Raw genomic sequence first — 24,918 nt, forward strand, 5'->3', positions numbered from 1 at the left:
ACTGTGGCATGTGGATACATATCATGCTGAAGGATATATTCACCTCCATCTGTGAGACTAGACAATTCATTTAAAATGATTTATTTTCCACACTTATTAAAGGATTTTGAGCCCCAGTGCACTAAGGCTACTGGGAGATTTTGACACTTATTTAATACAATTCAACATTTGAGAGGTAGATTCTCTCTGACCGTGTCTCAAATCTTAACCTGACCTTATTTTTCCTGCATGCAGACTAAGTGTTAGCAGCTGTACTGTGAGCGGGTCCAAGAATACCCCATTCCATCAAAAACTGGGCCTGGTGCCTGTCATCTGCAGCACTTTGATAAAGCAGGTCTGCCACTGTGAAACGGTTTGAGCCAAATGTGGACTGAAGGCAGTGCCATAAGAATGAAATATGAGCATCTTAATTTGAGCCCATTTAACTCTTGCACTTTCTTCAGTGGTCAAAATATTTCAGTTTCAATTCTGATTCACAAGCTCTCTGTTTGATTTGAATCTGTATTTACAAGCTCTTGATTTTTTTTCAGCTAGCTCTTAATTTGATTTAAGTCCACTTCACAAACTCTCTATTTGATTTGATTCCAATTCACATTCTGTCTGTTTGATTTGAATTCTGGTTTTCAATCACCCTCTCTTCTTATTCACAAGTTCTCAATTTGAATTGATTCGGCTTGATTCTGATTCACATGTTATATTTTAGTTTGATTGTTAAATTAGCTTTCTCTGCTCATTCTGTAAATAATACAGGACAGTGTTTCAGACTCAGTCTTTTTCAAGTATTCATAAAAAAAAAAAACAGCTCAAAAGAGTCGTTCATTTTTAATTCATCGAAAACAGCTAGCACATATGCGTCATCTCTCGATCTATATTGTCTTTTGTATTCTATGTAGGTCTATGATTAAACTATGGCAGAATTGTCATTTTTCAGTGAATTGTTCATTTAATTTGTGGTTTACAGCTGTGACAGTTACAGTATGTACAAGCCTGCCAAGTACTTTCATATTATTTCTGTATCGGAAAGAAAAATGCTTTTCACCTAAAAGCAGTCTTCACCCACGTAAAGCATACCAGATTCCCGACTGCACGTAGGTTGTGTCTTTATAAGGAAATCCACCAAATACATAATGAAATATTAGACCTAACTATTATTACACAATACATTTTTGGCTCTTTTCTTAGATACGGTAGAATATAAAAGCAAAGCATTTTTAGAATTATATAGATATGTTTGAAATGGGTCATGATGAGTATCCTTATCTTACTCTCGTTTTTTTTAGTATGCAGGGTGGATTCCTGGATGCTGAATATGTACGTTTGTCATATCATGAGCTGCTGTGGCATGTGTGCGGTTGCTCAACAGCAGTCAGAGCGGTAAAGGGTCGGGCTTCAGTTGCCCAGTGACTCTGTTCAGCCAACAGTCATCTCCTGTACAGACAGTTAAGCATTTATAAAAACAATGAGACACTAAAGGCGGGAACTATCTGTGCTATTTTTTGGAATAGCATACGGTGGTCGAGAGGGTGGTGGTACTTTGAACTAGATTTGAATGGAATTTCCTGAAGGTATTGCAATAAGTTGCAAGGTAGCATATTGTAGTAAAATGATCCAAAGAAGAAGAAAGTCAGAGGAAAATGGACCCAGGACATTATGACATCATTGTGTTGTACAACATCATCACTGAAATAGATTTTGAATGCTGAACATTATATTAATGTAAGTCAAAGGAGATTTTAAAACTTGAATGTTTAAAGTGTACATTTTATCATAACTCAAAGTCAGAATGGAAGCTGGACTTCCTAAAGATATGCTGAAGACAGTCCAGAAAGGACTGAAGTGTTTGCTTTTGTGTGTGTGTGTGTGTGTGTGTGTGTGCACAGTCACTTTTTTTGTTAGCGTACTTTAGTTTTTGTTGTCACCTTCATGTAAATCTTCAGGAATACATTTATGTTCAAAGGACCTTGAATTTTGCTTTTCATTTGGTGTTTGGATTTTTTTGCCTTTGCTTTTTGTATTTTTTTCCCTTGCTCTTGGTTGCCCTCTATTGCTTAAACGAGGTATGATCGTACAGTACATGTAAATCACAGAGTGTTATGATTTGGCACATCACTTGTTCTTCCCATTGCTTCATGTGTTTTATTCAGTTGAACAGGTGATTTTCACTGACCATTAAGATTACTAGATAAGATTCCTTGACCAGTTAAGTCACTAGATACCAGTGTCATAGAGACATGAAAATCTTAACATTTTGATTTTGCATTGCTCACAAATGTTTACAAAAGCATAAAATTTTAAAAGCAGCTAAATTTTTTTAGCATTTTTATGAAAAGTAGCCTGCTGTTTATTAAATTGTTATTGTTACAGTTCTGACTGCTGAATCTATCATGCCATATGATTCCTGCATTCCTCTGTCTGCCAGCGCTGTCTTTCTTCCCGTCACACACACACACACACACACACACGTGCAGCCTCGTCTTGTTCCCAGAAGGGAATGTGTGAGGACTCTGGGGAGTGTGCCCAGAGCCACTTAGCTAACACTTGACCCTCTGGTATCTCTCTCTCTCACACACAGCAGTCTCTCTTTCTCCTCCGTTGTCATTCTTTTGTGAACCATTCTTCTCCAGTGTTATTCTTCCTCCTGTTGTTTCACCGCTTGACTGCACAAGAAAGAGAGAAAAAGACAATAACAGAATATAAAACAGTTCTTTATAGTGTGGGTTTTCAAACTTTTTGATGCCAAGGATCCTCAAATATCATCATGCCCTTGTGAAGGAATCTCTAAAATATAAAGACAGCTATATATTTTAATGTACAAACCTGATTCCAAAGAAGTTGGGACACTTTACAAATTGTGAGTAAAAAAGGAATGGAATAATTAACAAATCTCAGAAACTTTTAATTTATTCACAATAGAATATAGATAAAATATCAAATGTTGAAGGTGAGACATTTTGAAATGTAATACCAAATATTGGCTCATTTTGGATTTCATGAGAGCTGCACATTCCAAAAAAGTTGGGACAGGTAGCAATAAGAGGCCAGAAAAATTAAATGTACATATAAGAAACAGCTGGAGGACCAATTTGCAACATATTAGTTCAATTGGCAACAGGATTGGGTATAAAAAGAGCCTCTCAGAGTGGCAGTGTCACTCAGAAGTCAAGATGGGCAGAGGATCACCAATTCCCCCAATGCTGCGGCTAAAATAAGGGAGCAATATCAGAAAGGAGTTTCTCAGAGATCATCATCTACAGTGCATAATATCATCCAAAGATTCAGAGAATCTGGAGCAATCTCTGTGCGTAAGGGTTAAGGCCGGAAAACCGTACTGGATGCCCGTGATCTTCGAGTCCTTAGATGTCTACTGATGCTACTATAATGGAAATCACAACATGGGCACACAGTGGTAAACATGGCCTTGTCCCAACTTTTTTGAGATGTGTTGATGTCATGAATTTTAAAATCAACTTATTTGTGTGATACATGATACATACATAAAATGATACACTTTCTCAGTTTAAACATTTGATATGTCATCTATGTTGTATTCTGAATAAAATATTGAGATTTTAAACTTCCACATCATTGCATTCTGTTTTTATCCACAATTTGTACAGTGTCCCAACTTTTTTTGGAATCGAATAGAATTCCAATATTATAATAGAATATTATCATCAATTCAAAACATTCCAATTTATTTTGTATCGAAAATATTGTCCAAATACATTTAAACAATATTAATTTATGCTTCTGTATATGCTTGGGTTGGCACATGTTGGGTAGTTTGTAAATGTAAATGTATTACATTTGGATTTTATTGTATCACTATAATTATATATTGTTTTATATACTATTATATAGAAAGAGAAATATATTTTTACTAGCACTCGACCAAATTTTGTTATTTTCTGGGAACAGGCATTCCGACAGGTTGCATCTCCAGCTGCGTGTGTGTGTGTGTGCGCGCGTGCATATGATCGATGATGCCCTGAAGGTAGCAGCACATGTTCATTTTCTCACATGCTCACGGGTGAGGAGGGGGACAGGGGGCTGAAGACTGTACATACTCCAGCTGTTCAGAGACTGGAGGGGAGGGCGGAAGAGGGACTGGCACATAAGCGTTACAGTCAGGAGGTGAAGTGTAGAGAAAGAGAAACATACAGCTGAACTCCGTGGCGAAAAGGAGCGGTGCTCGAACAGGCTCTTCTAAAAGACGGACAGAATAAATCATGCTGAATGTTTGAAGGAAAACTCCACTATGGTTTTAAGATCTTATCCATAACACACAGCCGTCTGCAGATGCCTAGAGGTACCAGAATCTTCATCTTTAAATTACTCTGAATCATAAATGGCAATTTTTATCTGTATAATATGCAGCATGCAATTTGGTCATTTAAAAAAAGCTTAAAATGAATGTTATTAAAAAAATGGTTAAACTTGTTTTGTTTAGTTGTTTTTTTTTTTTTTACTGTGTTCGTTTTGCTGTTCGTTTCTTTTGGAGGAAATCATGCTCTTACTGTATGCCACTTATGTTTTATGCTTTAATCATGGACTTTGTCTTTGATATTTCTCCCCTTATAATCACACACAAAAGTATCCATTTGCTCAAAATCTGAACTTATTGCTGGCTAGACATAAAATTTGATGTTTAAGAACTTTGTGATTTTTCTGACCATTTTGAGTATGGAGGACATGGTCCATACTGAAGGAATTTAAGAGTCATGTTTAGTTAAACAAAAAACGTCCTTATGATCCCAGTGGATGGATGTCAAATCACTTTAGCATGTGTGGGAAAATGGCACTGGTCCATACGTATTTGTGTGTGTGAGTGTGTGTATTAAATCTCCATGCTCTGCAAATCTGCATGATGAGCAATAAAGGAACGGTCTGGAGAAAATCCATGGGAGAGATGTGTGTGTGTGTGTGTGTGTGTGTGTGTGTTGTGGTAGAAATAGATGAGAAGAGTAGACAGAGGCTGAATGTTTGTGGGAGAGTTTGTGCATTACAGTCAAAAAGGATCATAGTTTTACTGCCTTGGTGGTCTGAGAATCAAGTTCACACTGTTTAAAATACACACTCATAAACACCAAAGCATATGCACAACTAGCTGCTCATTGAATGAATCCATAAAAGATTTGTTAATGAGAGAGTAATGTAAGTGTTTTTCCATAGGCAGTGTGGACTGATGACTACCACTTTGCTTATTGTGTGTGCCACTGTTTTGTCAGTTTCTTTAAATACTCTTTAAAGGTGCTGTATATAATATTGACAGCAAGCAGTAGAAATACTGCATTCTAAATTCAAAGTGTTGGAAAGAGTTGTTTCTCCCGCCACCTCCTCCTCAGACTCGAAGCTCAGGCAGGTTCCCATATTGAGGACACACAACAGGAATGAACGATTTTGACATTAAACTCTGCAAGCCTTAACTGATGAGTTGATTTATCCACATTTGAATATGCCACTAGTCAAGTATCAACTACAGAATTATGGTATTGTTACAAATGTCACATTGGTCACCCTCCTTACCCCCACCCACCCTTCCAGTTTTCACCTTTTCATTTTCAATTCAATACAATTTGGCAACATGGTTTTTTACTTACTTTCAAAAGAAAATACTGTCACGCTATGGTGAGATAAACGCAGAGAAGATGAAGATGAATGCAAACAGTCTTTAGTAATTCCACACACGGGTACACATTGCACACATTGGGACATGAACTGGATGACAAACAGAGAACAGAGCACAACTAATACATTGGAGCAAATGAGGATAATTAACCGGACAAACCTGAAACAAATGACGTAATCAAACAAAGACAGAAACCTGGTTATAAAGAGCACATTGGGGAAGAAAACACAACAAAACAGGTCATGTTCTCATTCTTGGCTCTGAGTTTCCTTTTTTGACTTTTAAAGCAGGAAAAAAACTGAAAGAATGTAAAAACCTGAGAGAGTCATTTGTGGGCAGAGTTGACTGTTAAGGACACAGGAGCTGTGTTCTTATATAATCAGAGGTCTTGCCTGCTCAATCAAAACAAGAATGCCTTTGATTGTGCCCCATGCCGCGTGGCATCCAGGCTCTGCGTGGCATCTGTGCCTGCTGCTCTCTCTCATGGCGCACTGCCTGTTGTCACGTCGAGGTGATCAGGAATGCCTGGATCATGAGGGGCTGCGTGTCCTGACTGCTGAGATTAGATGCCATAGCTGCGTAACGCTATGCAGAGTGTGTTTGCGTGACATTTATCAAATTGTTTGTGTTGAATGTGTGACTTTGGCTGACTCATGTTCTGCATGCTGCTTTGCTTTAGGTTATGTTGAGGTTTATTGTTTTGGGGACCCTTTTTGTTGGTTTGGTCCTTTGGTTGTTGGCGGGGGACATTAGATATTAGCGGAATATGTTAATTAAACTCATGACTTCACAGCAGTTCTTTATTCCCATGCCTTGGATTCAGGCCTACCCAGAATCCCCTCTGAGCTTTAGAAGGTCCCAGAGTCTCTTTAATGTTCTGCAAAACAAGCCCAGTGGTTGGGCTCCATCTGAGGGCTTCATTAGATGTTGTTGTAGTACTGATCTGAGAAAAGTGCAAGGGTTTTTTATTTATTTTTTGTTGTTGTTTTTTATATTGAAGGCGAGCAGGAAGTTGAGGTTAACCAATTGTAAATAAATATTAACAAATCTTCATGTTTTTAATGTAAATGTTTCAAATCAAAATAAAATGCATATTTTACCTCTACAATTGGACATACATTTACATGCACACGTCTTCGAAAGAACTCTTATGCTCACTTAAGCTCTTATCATTTGATCAAAAATAGACTTAAACACAGTAGTTTGTTGAGAAATATTACCATTTAAAATAACTCTTTTTTTTTATGTTAATGTGTTTTAAAAATGTAACTTATTCCTGTGATGGCAAAGCTGAATTTTTATCAGCCATTATTCCAGGCTTTAGAGTGAAATTATCCAACAGAAATCATTTTAATATGGTGATTTGCTTCTCAAGAAAATTTCTCATCAATGCTGAAAACAGTTGCGCTACTTAATATTTGTGACCCTGGAGCGAACAATACATTGTGGCTATATTTTACACTATATTTTAGTGTACAACAGAAGGCAAGTGCAGGCAAATATGAAGGATTGATGATTCCGGTCAGTCAGTTTTGGAGATGCAAGATATTATACATTTATTTATGATTAATTTTTTTCCATAGTGTATGTTGACTGATTTTTTTTTTTTTTTTTCAAAATATTTCAAGGGACATGTATAGAAAACTTTAATCAGCATTATGAAAACTTTTTTTTAATCGCAGTTCAGTAGATGTTTAAGACAACACAAAAACCCATGTAATGTAATGTTTACTGCCCATAATTAACATAGCATTACACTTTAAATTCCTCCATCGCTTGCATGAAGCTTTCGTTTGATAGTCGATTCCTTGTGCGATCCGAAAGCCCAAACTCTGTCAATGAAACAAACAAACAAACCATTAAAACAGAACAAACATCCACAACGGTGACACGGGGGGCTTTTCCTTCCTGTGACAGCATGCTTGGCTGCCCCCACTGAGCGCTGTTTCTTGATAGCAGTGTTTGCACTGTAAAAAGGCCCCATCGTGTCTTTCTTTAATAGTTTCAATGTGTGAGTGTGTTTCTAAACGCTGTCGCTAAACATGCAAAACTGGTATTGAACAGTTTTTTAGCGGTAACATACAAGGAATTCATATGTGTGACTTTCATTCGAGATGCATCAAATGGTAAAGATGCAATTTTTATACACCTGTGTTATGAGTTGTTCAGTAGTAGTTGATGTGTTACTTTACGTGGGCAAGAACAGTCCTTTCCATAATGTGTCCCTTTAGTGCATACTTTAGAGGAGCAGAGGAAATGACATTTATATGACACATGAGTGTGCTGTGAAGGGAATTTGCGTCTTTCTGTCTTGGACTTGGTGTTTGTCAGTGGTATTATTGTAAATCTGTAATTTACACCCCTCAGGGGAGAGCTAATCACTGCGGATTGTGCTGGAGACCAAAGTGTGAGGAATTCCTGTCCTGCTGCCAGGAATGGGCCAAACTGAGGAATGACGATGTCAGATCGGAAGCAAAAAAAGAATAATAATAAAAAAACACTAGAAAGGGATTTAGGCATCAATATATTGTTTTCTACAAATGTATTTGATGACACATCCACATGTTTCAAAATAGATTTTGTGCCTAGTTTTTGTTCTCCTTGAATAAATCATGAATGTGAGTCCATTCATTCCTCTCTCTTCCAATACTTTCTTGTCTCTCTCCACTATCTACAGTATAAAGATGTTTTGAAGAAAGTGTGAGTTGTGTTTGCTTATTGCCCATGTGTTGCTAGAATGTTGTGGGTATTTTCCAGGTTGTTTCTATATGAATGCAAAGGTGTGCTGTGTCTTTAAAGGGTTGCAATGCAGTTATAACAGTAGGGTTCGGTGAAAAACATCATTTCACGATTTTAATTAAGTATAATTATAAACCATATATTGTAGTTGCCTCAAGGAAAGCAAAGTGTGCGTGAGCTGATCATCTCCTCCGCTTTAATACCAATTGTGGCATGAAATAAACATGAATAAACCTCCGAAGTCAAGAAATACAACTTACAGAAATCCTGTATTAACTGAGTTTAATTTGAGCGTTTGTATACAAATCAGTCAATTTTAACCATCAATTTTATAGTAATGTAGTACCAAATGACTCTCATTTATATTTTACAGCATTAGTTGAGAGATTTGTTTTCCTTGAGAAAATTTGCCATGTGCTGTACCTGAACTATATCCATAATAAACGATTTTGAATTGAATGGAATCAAACTGAATCGAAAGCTCGTGAGTCAGATTCTTATTAGAATTGTGAAATTTGTGTAAAAACCTAGTTGTTAGGGTGTTATGGGGTTTGCTCAAAAAGGGAGACTTGAGGAACAGGATGAAGGCAGACCTAAAGATGAGCACATCAGTCAGAGGGAGGATGTTCTACACTAGAGCAAGCGAGAGAGGACAGAAGAGAGGCACAGGGCAGAGGAGCAGGCAGCTGTGGACACAACTGGACAGCTAGAGCTTGGAGGAAAAGGGATGTTCAGATCTGAGGGACACACGTGTTTCTTCTTAAAGATGAAGTGATGAGAACGACCAATAAGTGTAAGAACCATTGTTATTGTTTTTCTTCATATTAGTTTGAGAGCGCTGTATGTAGCAGCGTTAAATGTTCAGTGTTGTGTTCAGAAGGAGATTTCTGCAGACTGTGAGTGGTTTCTGCTCAGCCAATGTGTAATTTAGCACAAGTATGTGGAGAAACCTGTAAGAAAAGGATATAATTGTCAGATTGTGGTGAGGTCACTTCCTGACCCGTCCGCTTTTATGATGGCTTATCTCTTGTGGATCTTTCTCAATGAAATGTGGTGTGAAAGGATCCAGACAAAACGGAAAAAGAGACAAACAACCCCCACAGACATAAGAAATCCCATTCTTCATTTTCTTTCTTTAATGTCTTTTAATAATTATATGTATGTCTGTTCACACACAATTTTAGTGTCATTAAATACATCATATTGCATATGCATTATTGCAATACATGTAATATATGTAACTATATTAATAACAATAATCAGTATTTATCTATTCTCTCTATATATTAGCTGTATTGAGGCCAGTAGCTAGTAAGAATTTTTAAAAATATATTTGAACATGATGTGATCAATAAACTGCTGGAGAATCATGTCATTGTTTGTTTTCAGAAATCGAGGCAAAGGAAGCATGTGACTGGCTGAGGGCAGCGGGATTCCCACAGTATGCCCAACTTTATGAGGGTAAGAAATGGGCTTCATATCTATAAACATACACGCGGACATCAAAGAATGGCTCTTTGATTCTTTGGCCTCAACAAATGTCTGCAGTGTGGCTGCAGCTGTGAGCTTAAGTGACGGTAAAAAATCAGGAATGCGGCAGGATGAGAGAGAGAAGAGAGCTGACTGTTGCTTTGAGCTAGAGATCACACCCATCCCATCCCATCCCACCTCAGCTGGGCGGACCGAAGCCAAGCAGTGACCAGCTGAATTATTCTTGATTTTCCATTTCAGACAAATGGAATAAAAAACGCATTTACACAGCTGTGTGCTCCATTTGTCAGCACATTTTTTTCCTCCCTCTCTTTATCTTTTCTAGTCATTTTCGGGCCGCGGCGAGTTATTTGCAGGCTAGAGTTTCAATCCAAAGGGAGGAAGAGGTCATGGGAAAAAGTCTTCATTATCACTGCCGGGAAAATACAGGCCTTTGCCTCGCTCTTCCGCCCAGGCCAGCCGAGGGGTTAAGAGGATACTACTATTCTCTCTGCTGCTCTCTGTCTCTGTTCCCCTGACTCCTCCTTATGATACTTTACGTCAATGAGTGATAGAATGTCAACAATTCTATATTTAATTCCGTGTCAAGTCAGAGCTTGGCTCTCATGAGAAAATCATAAAAGCTCAGTTTGGCCTTGTGAGGTCATTATGCCATTATGACATAAATCGAGAACTCCCAGATTCCAATGGAATGGAAAACAACTAGTGCACATCTTTATTAATGAATTTTTCCTTCTTTTTGCTAATTATTTGCATTTGTTTGAGTCGAATGGAGGGAGTTGTGCGATAACCTCTGGTTCAGTTTCAGAGCCAGTCTGCTGTGTGTAATGTAATCAGTGAGGGAGAGGAGCGTCTGCCAGAGATTGCGTTTGATTTATAAGAGTTACACCACAGCTGCTGTGGGTCTGTGTGATCCTCTGCAGAACCTCCGCAAATGTTTGGATAGACCAACTGAAAGAGATTCATCCAGTTATCTCTGTTTTGTATTAATCGCTTTCCATTTTAACACGTGTTTTTGATTTGCTTTAAATGTCTTTGTATGAAAATAACAACAAATAACATGCACTTGATCGGTATGGGAACTTTAGTGATCGCTCACTCTGAATATATTGGTGACTTTAAACAACTTTTTGAACAGGATAGAGAAATGATCTGTTTTCTGTCTTTGCCTACAGATTCCCAGTTTCCCATTGAAATATCTTCCGTCAAGAGGGACCATGACTTTCTCGACAAAGACCTTGTGGAGCCTCTTTGCCGGTGAGTTTCCTAGATTAGGATTATCTCGATATCTTGAGATTCTTTAGATTGAGGGTCTTGCAGTCTGCAGGATGGAACTTGATACACCGTCTTTACTTAAAACGACAGCTGTGAGAATCACAGCCTTAATGTCAATCATTGTACCATGTAGATCTGTTTATTTATAATGCACAATGCTGCACCATATGAAAACATTAAGGACAACATGAAATCCGATTTTTCCTATTTACTTTTGTATTTAATTTCGCTAGTGTTATTTTGCATATGTCAGATTGATGCAATAGCTCTCTATGCCACTGAAGTAGCATCTTCACAATGCCATGTCAATTTGTTGTCATTTTTCAGAGAAAAAAGTATTTATTTACGAGAGAGAGGCTATTTGTATCCATCTATTTTGAGTCTTTATATTATTTTGTGCCTGCGAGCATTATTAGTAATTCATTTTTCAATTTATTCAATTATTTATTTTGTTTTCTTTCATTAATACTACCATTATTTGTTGTTAGGTATTTAAAAGGAACAGCATTTTTCTAAATAGATACCTTTTGTAATATTAGAATAATGAATAAAAGTAAAGTATTAATTAAATAAATAATTAATTCATCAATTTCTGTTTTGTTTTACTGACCCCAAGCTTTTTAAAAGTAATTTACAGTATATGATGATTTTAAGTTGTGAAGATTTTAATCAGAAAAAAAGTGTTTATTTATTTATTTGGACTACATATCTGTACTTTTTTTCCCCTCATGAGCTTTTTGTTACAACAGAACGTGAACAAATGAGAGAGAGGCTATTTGTATCCATTTGTAAAGGGTCTTAATATTATTTTGTGTTTGGGATTATTATTAGTAATTTATTTATTTCAAATTATTCCATTTATTTTATTTATTTATTTGTTGTAGTTGTTTTCTTTTATTAATACTACTATTATTTGTTGTTAGGCAGTATTCATCTTTATTTATAAAATCCATAAAAACTGTACACCATTTCTCCAAAAATCATATGAGAAAATATTTTATTTTATTTACTTTTCTTTAAAGTTTTATTTTATTTTATTTTGTTTTGTTATGTTTTGTTTTATTTTATTTTATTTTATTTTATTTTATTTTTTATGTTTTAATTATGTGATTTATGTGAATAATATTTATACTATAAAAACTTAAAAAAATTACAAATGTCTTTCAGAAACTTCAGCAGTTCTTTTTAGGACCAGTACAAAACCAGACCAAACCATATTTTTGCCCCCCATGGTGCATGTACAAGTACGAGAAAACTCAGTGGCGCTGGCCAAGTGGCGACCCCACCTCTGTTGCTGTCTGACCCATGTCCTCCATAAAGTCTGTCCCCTTCCCCATCACTTTGATCCATAATGCAGCCCCCGTGGAGTCTGCTCTGATGTCTCTCTCAAAGGCCTGAGGGGGGTTTGGGGCTGCCAGTATAGGCTACTAACAGATGGTTGTGTGTGTTTGTGTGAAACAAGGCCTGGGGTTTGAGGCGCTGAGGGTTTCTAGCAGGTTGTCTAATGCCTCTAATGACAGCGTTAGTGAGGTCTGACAGCTTCACAGTCAGAGAATACACACACTGCTCTTAAGGACGCTGTCTTCTGGCATGATAATGGCGTTTCATTATCACGCCACAGACATGATATTTATATACATTTATGAGGCCATCTGGGCCCGGGATGTTTAATTAGAGAATCTCGATTGAAAAATTGTGTCGACAAACAGCTGATTAACCACACTGATGTCACAACGGAACATTTTAACGTGTGAAAAACAACAGGTCTGGTTTTATAGGTGAAATAATAGCTTGTTTGTGTCTGGAATGGACATAGAGTGAGGGGTTTGCAGTCTCTTGTAGAGTAAAATGTGTGTGTGTGTGTGTGTGTGTGTGTGTAAAAAGGGGTGGAGAAAAACTCTTCAGGGGTGAAGATCAGTCAGATGAGAACGTTAAAGGGCACTGAAGGGTTAGATCAAAGAGGAGGTGGACGAGAAGGTGGGTTGCCCACTCTCTCTCTCTCTTTCTCTCTCTCTTTATCCCTCTGTTTTTCCTTCTGCAGTCCCGTCAGGGTCTCATTCATTCATAGCCATGTCTTGAAAGAGATTAGAACCTATGTCTGCCAAGCCGTCCCGTCACTCTTTCCATCAGCCAATCAGGACATAGATAGTGAGAGTTTCTTGAAATCTATACCTGCACATAGAGAGGCAAACAGAGGTTAGACGAGTGTAGGATGTACAGTGGATCGTCTCTCTCTCTCTGTGGCTGTATGGTTTCTTTGTGGTGGAGATGAGAGTGACGGATGCACCAGTGACCGTGCCTTCTCTCTTCCAGTCGACTCAACACTCTGAACAAGTGTGCCTCCATGAAACTGGACGTGAGCCTCCCCAAGAAGAAAGTAAGTGGCTGTCATTTTTTTTTTCTTCAAAACATCTTTTGAAAAGTTTCAAGAAATACACTGTGTGTGTGTGTGTGTGTGTGTGTGTGTGTGTGTGTGCAGTATAGTATATAAATATCTGTTTCAGGATTTTGTGATGAATAGAAAATTAAAAGAACAGCATTTTTTTGTAATATTAGAAATGTCTATACTTTCACTTGCTGAATAATACTAGTGTATTCATTAATTAATTATTGCTATCTCTTGCTATTTTTATTTTTACTGACTTTTTAAAAGTAAGGTATATGATGATTTTAAGTTGAGCAGAATTTAATCAGAAAAAGATGTCATTACTTGTATTACACTGTATTTTTTAAAAACCCATTTATTACACATTTCAGTAATGAGAATTTTGGAGAAAATGTCCTTCATTGTCATGAAAATGATGAAATGATGCAAGCATTCTAATGGTGTCTTTATGCAAAATAAATGTTTCAATTCTGAAAAAATATCTTCACAAGAGCCACATTTATTGAAATGCAAAATGAAATTATCTGATCTACTAAATAATCTATACAATTATAATATTTTTACTGTTATTACAATGGCTCTTATTTATAGTGCATTTATTTATTTTTTAAGTATAAAAATCTGTCTAGTAAATCTGTCTGTGTTTTTAAAATGGATTATTTGGCATATGAACTGCTTAAACAAAGCAGATTATCTAAAAAGCACAGTCATTGGAATTGGCTTTCATCATAGAAGCGTCAGTTTAATCTTCTGTCGAGACAATTGACTGTTTACTCGGGGGTCGTATTTCAGCCTAATTATGATTGTAAGCTGTGGATCTCATTCAGTAGGTCATTTCTGACGCTTTTACTGACGTCTCAGGCATGTGAAAGGGGTGTCTGGGTCCTGCTGTCTTTAACACAGCCTGAGGGTGATTTGATACTTGTTATGTTCAAGTCTTCTTGTTTGGATGATATTTGAGAATTCCCCAAACCAGCTAGTATGACTTAGGGGATGTTTTTTGAAATAATCTCCTGACATTTTTCAAATACCATGAGCCTCTTTTGACATCATCACTGTTACCCAATGTAAACGCATGAGGTCTGTGTTATTTTAAATAGGAAATGGGTTGTGAAGGTTTATACAATATTAAGACGGTGTCAGAGCCTGTTACAGCTCTTTCCTGTGCTGGCTGTGTGAGCTCAAGTGTCTGGGCTTTACTAACTATAAAACATACTGTTAAGATCTACACAAAGAAGTCTTAATATCCCATCATCATTAATCACACACGCACACAAAAATGCTGATTTTCATGAATATATATATATATATATATATAATAGAGAAAGACAGATCATTCAAAAACTGGATTTTTAGATTAAACCACTGTGTTGCTGCGTGGTTGCATACTGGCACTAGTCAAATGATCATTCGCCCATTTTATCGTCCACCTGATTGAGAATTATTAATTAGTCAGTTTTATTTACACTGCAAAAGAAGGACTATATTATATATGCCTTTGGTTTAGAAGCTGAAGCAACCCCTAAATGATGTCAAACTAATTGTAACCCATTTTTGGTGCATGCAGAGTGAGGACTCTGATGAGGAGGACCTGTTGGCCATCAGTAATAGATGGACATTTGAGTGGAAGAGTCGGCGCTGGTCACGTCTGCAAGACATCGATTACCTCCTGGGTACAGCGGAGGAGCGGAGCCCCTCTGAGGTGGGTGAGGACCTGCGGACCACCGTGAGCAGTGAGAGCATTCTGACAGACCTCAGCGAGCCGGAGATCTGTTCCCTGCCCAGCGAAGACTCTTTGGCCGCCATGCCTGACTCTGCCTCGCTCACCACACTCAACTTGCCCAGAGAGCTGCCTCATTACGGTTCACTTCCTGCCAAGAGCAGGCGACGTGGACGCACACGCGCCAAAGACTTCCTGAGGAGAATGGAAACGCTGGGCCGGACATGGGGACCATCGATGGTTCGTTCGGAGCGGCGCTCTTTGGTTATCAGCAGCCCAGTTCTGCAAAGCGAGCCAGAGGTGCTAAAGACTCTACGATGTGTTCAGATTTTAAACGCCGGGCCTCTAAATGCTGAAAACATGCCACCTGCTAACAACTGCCTAAATTCGCTGGCCAGCAGTGAGGTTAGCAGCCAATCAGAAACCAGTGGGAGTGCCGAAAGCACACCAAACATGAAGGGGCGTGTCTCAAAGTTGTATCCTCCTGGTAAACGTGCAGGTGTCTACCTAGAGGACATCGATGTTCTCGCCGGCGCTCCCCAAAGAAGGAGACCGGTCGAGCAGAGCCGCAAAAATGAATTCCGCTCCTATGACGAGCTATTGGTGCACATCCCAAAAGATCACAAACCTGGTACCTTCCCTAAAGCGCTGTCGATCGAGAGTCTGACGACAGCCAGTAAGGAACGTGGAAACTGGAAGCTTCTGGATTCAGAGCCCCAGAACTTCAAGTGCAGGAAAGTTGGAGGAAGGGAACTCCGGCACGTGACGCGCTGCTGCCCGCGAGGCAGCAGGATCAGTGTGTACGATAACGTACCGGGCTCACACCTGTACGCGAGCACCGGGGACTTATTGGACCTTGAGAAGGAAGATATATTCCCACATTTGGATGACATTCTGCAGCATGTTAATGGTCTGCAGCAGATCGTGGACCACTGGTCCAAAAATGTGTTGCCCGAGAGTGAGGGGGAGGGGGATGGCGGCAGGGGGCAGGACCAGAGCATTATTGATGGCCAGTCTTCCAGCCAGATCACACTAGACTATGAGGGGACTTCTGTAATTGAGGGGTTGACCACACCGAACCACATCAACAAGGATGGGGTTTCGTTAAATGAAACGGACACCTCCAGCACCAGAGAGAGGAGGGACTCGGGGGTGGGGGCTTCTCTGACACGACCACGGTGAGACTTCAGGATGGATATGCTGAGAGGGACTAATTAGTGAGACTAAAATAATCTTATAATGTCTTTCTGCTAACTTGAATTTTCATTAAATGATCTTTTCATATTTAGATTATCATGAATAGTCATGTGTTGTTGTATTTCTAGCCTTAGATGGCCCAGCTTCAGGATGTCCAACCTCCTCAGCCAATCAGGAATTTCGCTACAGATATCCAGCCAATCAGTGGGCCAGCTTAGCTTGTTGCAGAAGTTCTCTTTATTGCGTCTCACTGCTATCATGGAGAAATACTCCATGTCCAACAAGCATGGGTGGACTTGGTGAGTTACATTTGATTATTAGATTAATAGAAAGTTTGAAAGAATGGCCTTTATTTGCAATATAAATATTTTCTTATATTATAAATGTGTACTTTTGAATGGTATATACTTACATATCGAAGCAATAAGATGAATTAGTCATGGAAAGTCCGTGTGGGTTGTGATTGGGGGATTTCTTGTCAATTTCAATGACACACTGATCAAACCGTCTCCTCAGTTTTCACTTGTGTTAAAATCTCCTCCTGCCATCCACATCACAGTTCTGTCTTCAAACTGTCCACTCTATCATTCACATTCCTTCTTCAAGATTCTTATTCATAAAGTACAGTTGCTTTATGGGCATGAACTGATCTCTTTTTAATACTGTATGTATATGTTCTTAGGTCAGTGCCAAAATTTATGAAGAGAATGAAGGGACCAGACTACAAGGATAAGACTGTATTCGGTGTTCCTCTGATTGTCCATGTCCAGCGATACGGACACCCTTTGCCCATAAGCTTACAGCTCGCCCTGCGCTTTTTAAGGAGCCAGTGTTTAGACCAGGTACAAAGTTTCATTCACATTTGCAAGACTGATTATAAGGTTCGTTCTAAGTTAGGTCAGAGTCAAAGTTATTCCAAACTCATTAAAGACAGATAAGCCACACAAACTCTTAAGTGTTTGTTTTTCTTCCCTGTATGTTGATGTCTATGTATGTATGTGCTTCATTTCGTTTTAATGGTACTTGAATCCTTATTATTACTATTGCTCACTTTTAGGGTTATGTTTTAGACAAATGTTTGAGTTGCGGTTATGAATGATACCTCAGATTCTGTGGCTTGTAGAGTAAAGTGATGTTTCTTTTCTTAGTGATTAGACATTCAATTTGGTCTAGGAGATAAAAAATAAAAAAGGCTTAAAAAAACCCATAAACTTAAATAGAAAGCGGGACTTGAGCCATGGGTTCAGACTTGGTCCAGTAAAGCTGTTGTTACGTTAACAAAATTGAATGTACAAAAAAAGGTCTATTGTCAATATTGTTGTGATGCATGAAAGGAACTCACACAGTATTTCAGTATGTGTGACCAACTTGAACGCAAGTGAAATCTTCAAGGGAAGCATTTTTGCACTTTTATGCATCCGGGTTACCCATCTAAACGCCCTAGAATCGCAATTTTATGTAAAAAAGATACAAATCATATTTGCTTTTCTCCTTGTCTTTCAGGTGGGACTTTTCCGTAAATCCGGGGTAAAGTCTCGTATTCAGGCTCTGCGGCAAATGTGTGAAACTTCCCCAGAAAGTGTGAACTATGAGGATCAGTCAGCGTATGATGTGGCAGACATGGTCAAACAGTTCTTCAGAGACTTGCCTGAGCCTCTCCTCACGAGCAAAATGGGCGAGACCTTCCTCCACATATACCAGTGTAAGAGCACTTCCTGTCTGTTAGGAGTTTTTCTGCACAGATATTCTTACAGTACAGATAGCTAACACACCCTCTGTCTACTCAGATGTCCCTAAAGAACAGCGCTTACAGGCTGTGCAGGCAGCTATCATGTTGATGGCCGATGAAAACCGTGAGGTCCTGCAGACGCTGCTGTGCTTCCTAAATGACGTGACTTCCTCTGTTGAGGAGAACCAGATGACCCCAATGAACCTGGCGGTGTGCCTCGCTCCTTCTCTCTTCCACCTCAACATCATGAAGAATGATACTTTGTCGCCTCGGTAATGGAGTTCCATGTTTGCACATTCCAAACATGTGTGATCTACTTAGAAAGGCTGAAACGAGTGTTTCATTATCGTATAGGAGCTATAGGATGATATGTGTGCTTTGTCATTAGGTCTCCAAGGCCTTGAGGGGTCGTGAGAAGGTGTGAAGTGTTTTATTAACTCAACATACAGACTACTCCAACATCATTGTGATCATTAGGGAACATTACTCGACACTGAGCAGACACCTGGCCTGAGGGCCAGACACAGAAGGAGGTGTGGAAAAAAGTGAGGGGTAGTTTGAAAGAGATGGGTAGTTTAGCTTAAACCTACCCAGAATGGCCTGAAGGGAGTTGTAGAATGTGCTGGGATAGATGGTTTTCATTGGATTCCCCGTTGAAAAATCCAGCATATGGTGGTTAGGTATGTTTTGAAGCTTGGCTGCTGGTTTGAGCTGGTTTAAGATGATCATGTGCTGGTCCTAAGCTGGAGCAGGTTGCTTAGAACCAGCACATGACCAGCTAAAGACCAGCTCAAACCAGCAGCCAAGCTTCAAAACATACCTTACCATCATATGTGGTTTTATTCAACAGGATTATTTGTTGTTTTATACGTTTGCAGCTACACAACTTTGTAAAATCATGCATATGGTGTCTTTTATTGCATTCAGGTCTATTCAGAGGAAGTATGCCACTGGGCGGCCAGACCAAAAGGACCTGAATGAGAACCTTGCGGCCACTCAGGGGCTTGCACACATGATTGCTGAGTGCAATCACCTATTCGAGGTACAAGATGCATGTTTGGCATTAGATGTGTGTGCATTGAGAAATTGTGGTTGCTTACATAATATTATGTGCAAAACAAGTACAAAAGTTTCAGCCGATTATTATTAATATTATTAATTTTCTTTAATGCTGTTCTTTCTGGAAAAAAAAAATGTCTGTATAACACTATATATTTCATGTGGTTTTTGCAGATTCCCCAGGAGATGGTCTCTCAGTCCAGGAACTCATACATAGAAGCTGAGCTGCTGGCGCCCTCTTTAGACGAGCTCTGTAAAAAACAGCCACAACTGGATGAGGAAGAAGAAGAAGAAGAAGAAGAAGAGGAAGAGGAAAGCACGTGTAGCTCTTATCTGGAGAGCTTGATACAGAATCTGATGAAAGAGACCAAAGACAAGACCAAGGGCTGGGTGACCGGAACAAATATTGACAATACAGAGATATCATTCAAAAAGGTAATGATTATAGGTAATGTTATATGGAGTTATATGGTTTAAATATTTACTTTATAATTAATACCAGTATTAGTTATATAGAATTTTTTTTAATATATTTATTATTTGTATAAAATTTGTTTATTTTGTTCTTTTTAATTTATGAAATCTTGATTTTACATTCAGTGAATGTAGAAAAAGTGAATGTAAAAGTATAAGCAAATGAGTTTGGGGAAATAACGCGATTATTAAAAATATCAATGGAGACATGGTTTGGTGAGTGCGAGGTCACATTTATCGAAAACCTAAGTTCAAATCCGGCTCGTGTTATTTCCCTCCTCCAATTTCCAGTCCACTTCGACTGCCCTTTCCAATAAAAGACCAAAAGCCTATAACTGTATAAAAGTTTGAGGAAAGTCTGTTGTCTCTCACAGGTGGGAGACGGGACCCCGTTGAGACGCTGGCGTGTGTCTGTAGAGGTGGAGGCTCCTCCATCTGTGGTGCTAAACCGGATCCTGCGAGAGCGCCACCTGTGGGACAGTAACCTGCTACAGTGGAAGGTTCTGGAAAGTCTGGACAAGCAGACGGAGGTGTACCAGTATGAGCTGAACAGTATGGCCCCTCACCCCAACAGAGACTTCGTGGTGCTCAGGTGAGTACAACAACATGATCTGATTGTGTGCACTGTTTACTGTTCGATCCGTGTGCCCTGGATAGCACATGTTTGATGCCATTAGCAAATATCCAAATGAAGTGATTACACCATTATGGCTGTAAGAAAAACATGTGCTTCATTTGAGCATCTGTAACAAGGGCCTTTTGTGCATCAAACAGTTCTTATGGTCCTCTGAACACCAAGGTCATAAAAAGGTCGCTCATATCCCTGCTGAACAGCTGGGCATTCATGGAGTATTACTGAAAGACACTCACCAAGTGCTCTGAGCACACTAACTCTGTTAGTTCAAGATAAAATGCTTTCAGCTAAGCAAATTAGACCACCCAGGTCATGCCCAAAATATCAATGTAAGACAACAGTTAAACACCACTTAACAAATACGCAGCTGTGAGGTGCAAACAGTAATCTGGTCGAATGAAAACATTCGGCTGGAATATTGCATGTTATTTGAAAATTAATCAAAAATGCACTTGGCAGACTGACATTTACATCTTTTGTTTCTGTGTAGAGGATGGCAGATGCACTACAAGTGTTTGCTGGGATTTATATTGGTGGTGATCTTGTTCTGTTTAGGACGTGGAGGACGGATATGCCAAAAGGTGTGTGTGTGCTGGTGTCGGTGTCAATCGATCATGAGGAAAGCCCGCGGCTGGCCGGAGTGAGAGGAATAATTCTGGAATCCCAGTATCTGCTAGAACCGTGTGGCTCTGGGAAGTCCAGACTCACACATATATGCAGAGCTGATCTGAAGTAAGTGCATTAAAGGCAACTCTTAAGTATGCACTACTGTTCAAATGTTTGACTATATACAATACCTGCATGTTATTGGTCAAACTGCTTTGGATGTTTTAGGCAATATTAAAATCCTGCCCAAACCGAGTCCCATATGAACGGCGCATATGGCCATCCTAGTGTGTATATATGTCTGTACGTTCATTCACATTTATATGGGAACATCTATGTGCAATATGTACTCAAATATGTACTTATATAACCATATATTTTGGTTTTGTAAGGGATAACCCTTAATGGTTCACTAAATGCTGTATATTTGATTGTCGTTCCAGAGGAAAGTCTCCAGAGTGGTACAACAAAGCTTTCGGCCATCTCTGTGCTAGCGAGGCGGCCCGCATCCGCAACTCCTTCCAGTCTCTGGATCCTGAAGGCCCTGAAACCAAAATCTGAACGTGGCTACATGGAGTCAGGCACGAGGAAACTGGGAGGTAGCTCAACGTCAGGACAGATGGTCACAGAAAACTAACTTTGGAGAGGAGAAGGAGGGATTCAAGAGAGAGGAAAATGGAAAGTGTTTATTGTTTCTAGCCCCTTACCTACAACAAACTGCCATGTCCTGTTGGTTCAGTAGCCTGTGGATCATTGGGATTCATTTTGAGTGTTTTACCCCTTATAGGGCACTGAAGTCAGATTATTTCATGTCAGTTTATGCAGCTGTTCAAAACTGCCACTTTTGAAATGGCTTTTGTTGTGTGTTTTGGGGCAATATATGTGAGACGAGAAAAAATGAATAGAGAAAGTGACAGAGACAGACTCCACCGTAGCTATGAAGCAATGCCTGTAAAAAGTCGTAACGCTGCTTCCTGTTGTCCAGTCTTTACCGCAGCAGACAGCTTTAACTAGCACCTTTAGAGCTTCGCTTACAACAAACAGATGTGAATGACAAGCCACCTCACGCTAATCTAAAAACAGCAGGTCTGGTTTCATTTTCCCGAGCACTTCAAGCTAATGTACTGCATTCTCAAACCAGCTATAGGTATGTTATTGTCTGCATTATTTAAATCTTTGTATTTAGGTGTTTAATCCTCATCCGAATGAAGCTAATGTTACAGTGACTGTATTTTTAACCTAAGGTTGTACCCTGGTGACGTATTGATGTGAAGTATTTACAAGCCCATATCATTTCAAAATTCTGTTTTAAGAAATTTTTTTGTTTATCATTACAATATTCCTTCATTTCATTGTCCCAGGTAAGCAATAATGTATTCTCATGCTAAATGGTACAGTATTTTGCTCCTCTAACAATGCAAAATGAATTACTTAAGATTAAAATCAAACAATATAGTAAAAAAAAAAATATATATATATATATATATATATATATATATATATATATATATATATATATATATATATATAAAAAGCATTGTTATTAATAATTATTATTATTGTCAATGTTTTATGTTGCTGTGTCACACTCTACAATGTCTAGGACATGAATTCATTTCACTGCTTCTGAGAAGCATGTCTACTCTATTCACAAAGCTGTACATTTGTGTGTGTTTGTGTGTAAATGTGTAGATATAATTCAGGTTGTATAATTTGTACATAAATTAGGTTTATTGGCAGGTTTATCTGCTTTTTATGCTCATGTCAATATTTTGCTTGAAATATCACTGCAAGCTGGTTTGATCAGCTGGCTTGTTCTGTGCTGTTGAGATGGGAACCGTGTATTTGGGTTTGACCTGAGCTCAGTGGCCGGAGGAAGGAAGTGTCGTGGCTCCAGATAGTTTTTGAACAGTAAACGGTGATTCAAGTTCCAGTCATTTGGAAATGTGGAAAATAAAAACTCCAATGCGATACTGTTGTGTGTGGGGTGTGTTTTTTGTCATGTTTTTCTGAAGCAAAAACTGAAGACGGTACCATGTTCGGGAGCAAATATAACACTATATATAGAACATTGTAGTGGAAAGGATTGTTGTATTACTTTTAACCACCAGATGGCAGTACGGCTTCACCACATAGCGTGTGATGTTTGACGTCGCCTGAGGAGTACAGGTGCGTTTGCTAATAAAAAACAAACTTGGATAGCAATTTAGAGGTCATATAACTGTTTGTTTGGTTCCAAATAACATGGCCAGTAATTAACAGTGATCGTGTTTTCTCCTGGGTCTGCAGAACTATTGATCCTCGCCATTTGAATAATACGTCTTTATACACAGAAATATGAGAGGCAAAGGACACGCACTGCGGGCCATACGTCATCATTAGGGAGCAAAAAAACAGTGGCATGTCTTTATTTCAAAGAAGGTCAGATTTCATAAACATTTTGGCGACCATAAGCTATCCTTTGTGTTTCTCACTTCCGAAGGGTTATCTCACAAGGTGCTGCCTGTGTTTTTGTCTATTTTCTACAACAATTAATTCTGCCCTAAATAAGTTTAATGATATTATTCAGCATTCAGTTGACCAAAATTGACAGTAAAGACTTACTCTGTTGAAAAATTATTCTATTTTAAATAAATTGAGAATTTACTCAAATAATCCTCAAAAAAATTGGGTCAGTTTACACAGAAATATTAACTGTTTTCAACATAATATGAAATGTTTTTTGAGGACCAAATTAGCATACACTGAAGACTGGAATAATAATGCTGAAAATTCAGCTTCACCACAACAGGAATACATTTTAAAATATACAAAATATAAATAAATAATAATTGGAAAAAAATCACAATATTACAGTTTTACTGTATTTTTGATCAACTTAATGCAGCTTTGTTGAGCAAAAGAAACATTAACTTACAGATACATTTATGTGAATGGTAATTTGTGTTTCAAAGGACAGAATTTTCTATTATTGTAAGTGAATCTTGATTAATTACATTTTAAAATGTACATTGAATTAGAAACTATTTGTGCAAGTCTCAACTTGTCATTATTAATTAATATAATATCATAGATATATCAGTCATGACCCACACTGCACTTTTTAGTTGACATCTGACTGTTCCAAGGATAAAGTGCACATACACACACAGCTTCAGAGAAGATAGAATTCCATAGGTGATCAGCCAAAAAAATTTATAATAAAAGCTCTGACAAATCCAAGCACAGCAATAAGGTCGTTAATAAATAAAAGATCAAATAGATTAATTATTGATGTTTATGTCTGAGTGTGTGTGTGTGTGTGAGAGAGAGAGAGAGAGAAAGAGAGGCTATGGGTGTTTTTGCACTTTGGTTAGATGAGGTCTAGTCGGGCCTTTCAACAAAGCAAAACATTTCATAAACGGATATATAGCTTAAATCAGATGGACTGATTAGACATAATTCTCATGGGAACACAGATTTTAGAATTGACACCAATTAGCAATGTGCAGCAACAACCTTCAGTTAATTCAGCTTTCTGTCATATGCCCCTGCAAGCAAAACAAGGATTAAAAAATAAAAAAAATTCATAAAAAAATTTCAGTATGACTTTATTTGGACTAAAGAAAACTGCCTTATAAAGCATGCCTCACTTTTCCTTGCTCTCCTGTTTATTTCTAGCCTCTCATGCTTTTATAGTTGACAGAGTGTCCAATCGGAGGCTGGATATGACCATACTGCTATGTACATGCAGAGAGAGAAAGACAAAATCACGGACACATACATAGAAAACAAAAAACTACATTTTAGTACCGCCCTGGAGAGAGACAGACAGACAGACAGACAAAAAAAGAGATAAATACAGTTGCCTTGGCTACCATTTTGTTCATGTCACTGACTTCCTCACTATCTCCTGGCCCCTCTAGCACTTCCTCAGTTTTCTTTGTTTCTCCGTCCATTTGCCACACAATGCGCAGGCTATCTGGATGGCAGGATTGCA

General features: G+C 38.5%; 1 protein-coding gene across 6 annotated transcripts in view; it reads left to right on the forward strand.

Annotated features, from left to right (window-relative positions):
• stard13a (StAR-related lipid transfer (START) domain containing 13a) overlaps positions 1-22,415 on the forward strand; it is a 49,085-nt gene extending 26,670 nt beyond the window's left edge. For 4 of the 6 annotated variants that reach the window (XM_052567447.1, XM_052567448.1, XM_052567445.1 and 1 more), the window contains 13 exons: positions 9,758-9,829; positions 11,035-11,116; positions 13,448-13,511; positions 15,088-16,418; positions 16,566-16,736; positions 17,120-17,279; positions 17,941-18,139; positions 18,225-18,438; positions 19,094-19,208; positions 19,400-19,660; positions 20,074-20,291; positions 20,889-21,065; positions 21,383-22,415. In XM_052567447.1, coding sequence (XP_052423407.1) covers positions 9,758-9,829; positions 11,035-11,116; positions 13,448-13,511; positions 15,088-16,418; positions 16,566-16,736; positions 17,120-17,279; positions 17,941-18,139; positions 18,225-18,438; positions 19,094-19,208; positions 19,400-19,660; positions 20,074-20,291; positions 20,889-21,065; positions 21,383-21,500 — 3,182 coding nt within the window. In that variant the 3' untranslated portion in view covers positions 21,501-22,415. Of the gene's footprint in view, positions 1-4,131; positions 4,310-8,670; positions 9,162-9,757; positions 9,830-11,034; positions 11,117-13,447; positions 13,512-15,087; positions 16,419-16,565; positions 16,737-17,119; positions 17,280-17,940; positions 18,140-18,224; positions 18,439-19,093; positions 19,209-19,399; positions 19,661-20,073; positions 20,292-20,888; positions 21,066-21,382 lie in introns of those variants that run through there. The other 2 variants (XM_052567446.1, XM_052567450.1) reach the window with 2 other exon arrangements.
• Positions 22,416-24,918: the final 2,503 nt, after the last annotated feature.

The sequence above is a fragment of the Carassius gibelio genome, chromosome B10 (genome assembly GCF_023724105.1).
Source record: "Carassius gibelio isolate Cgi1373 ecotype wild population from Czech Republic chromosome B10, carGib1.2-hapl.c, whole genome shotgun sequence".
NCBI lineage: Eukaryota > Metazoa > Chordata > Actinopteri > Cypriniformes > Cyprinidae > Carassius > Carassius gibelio.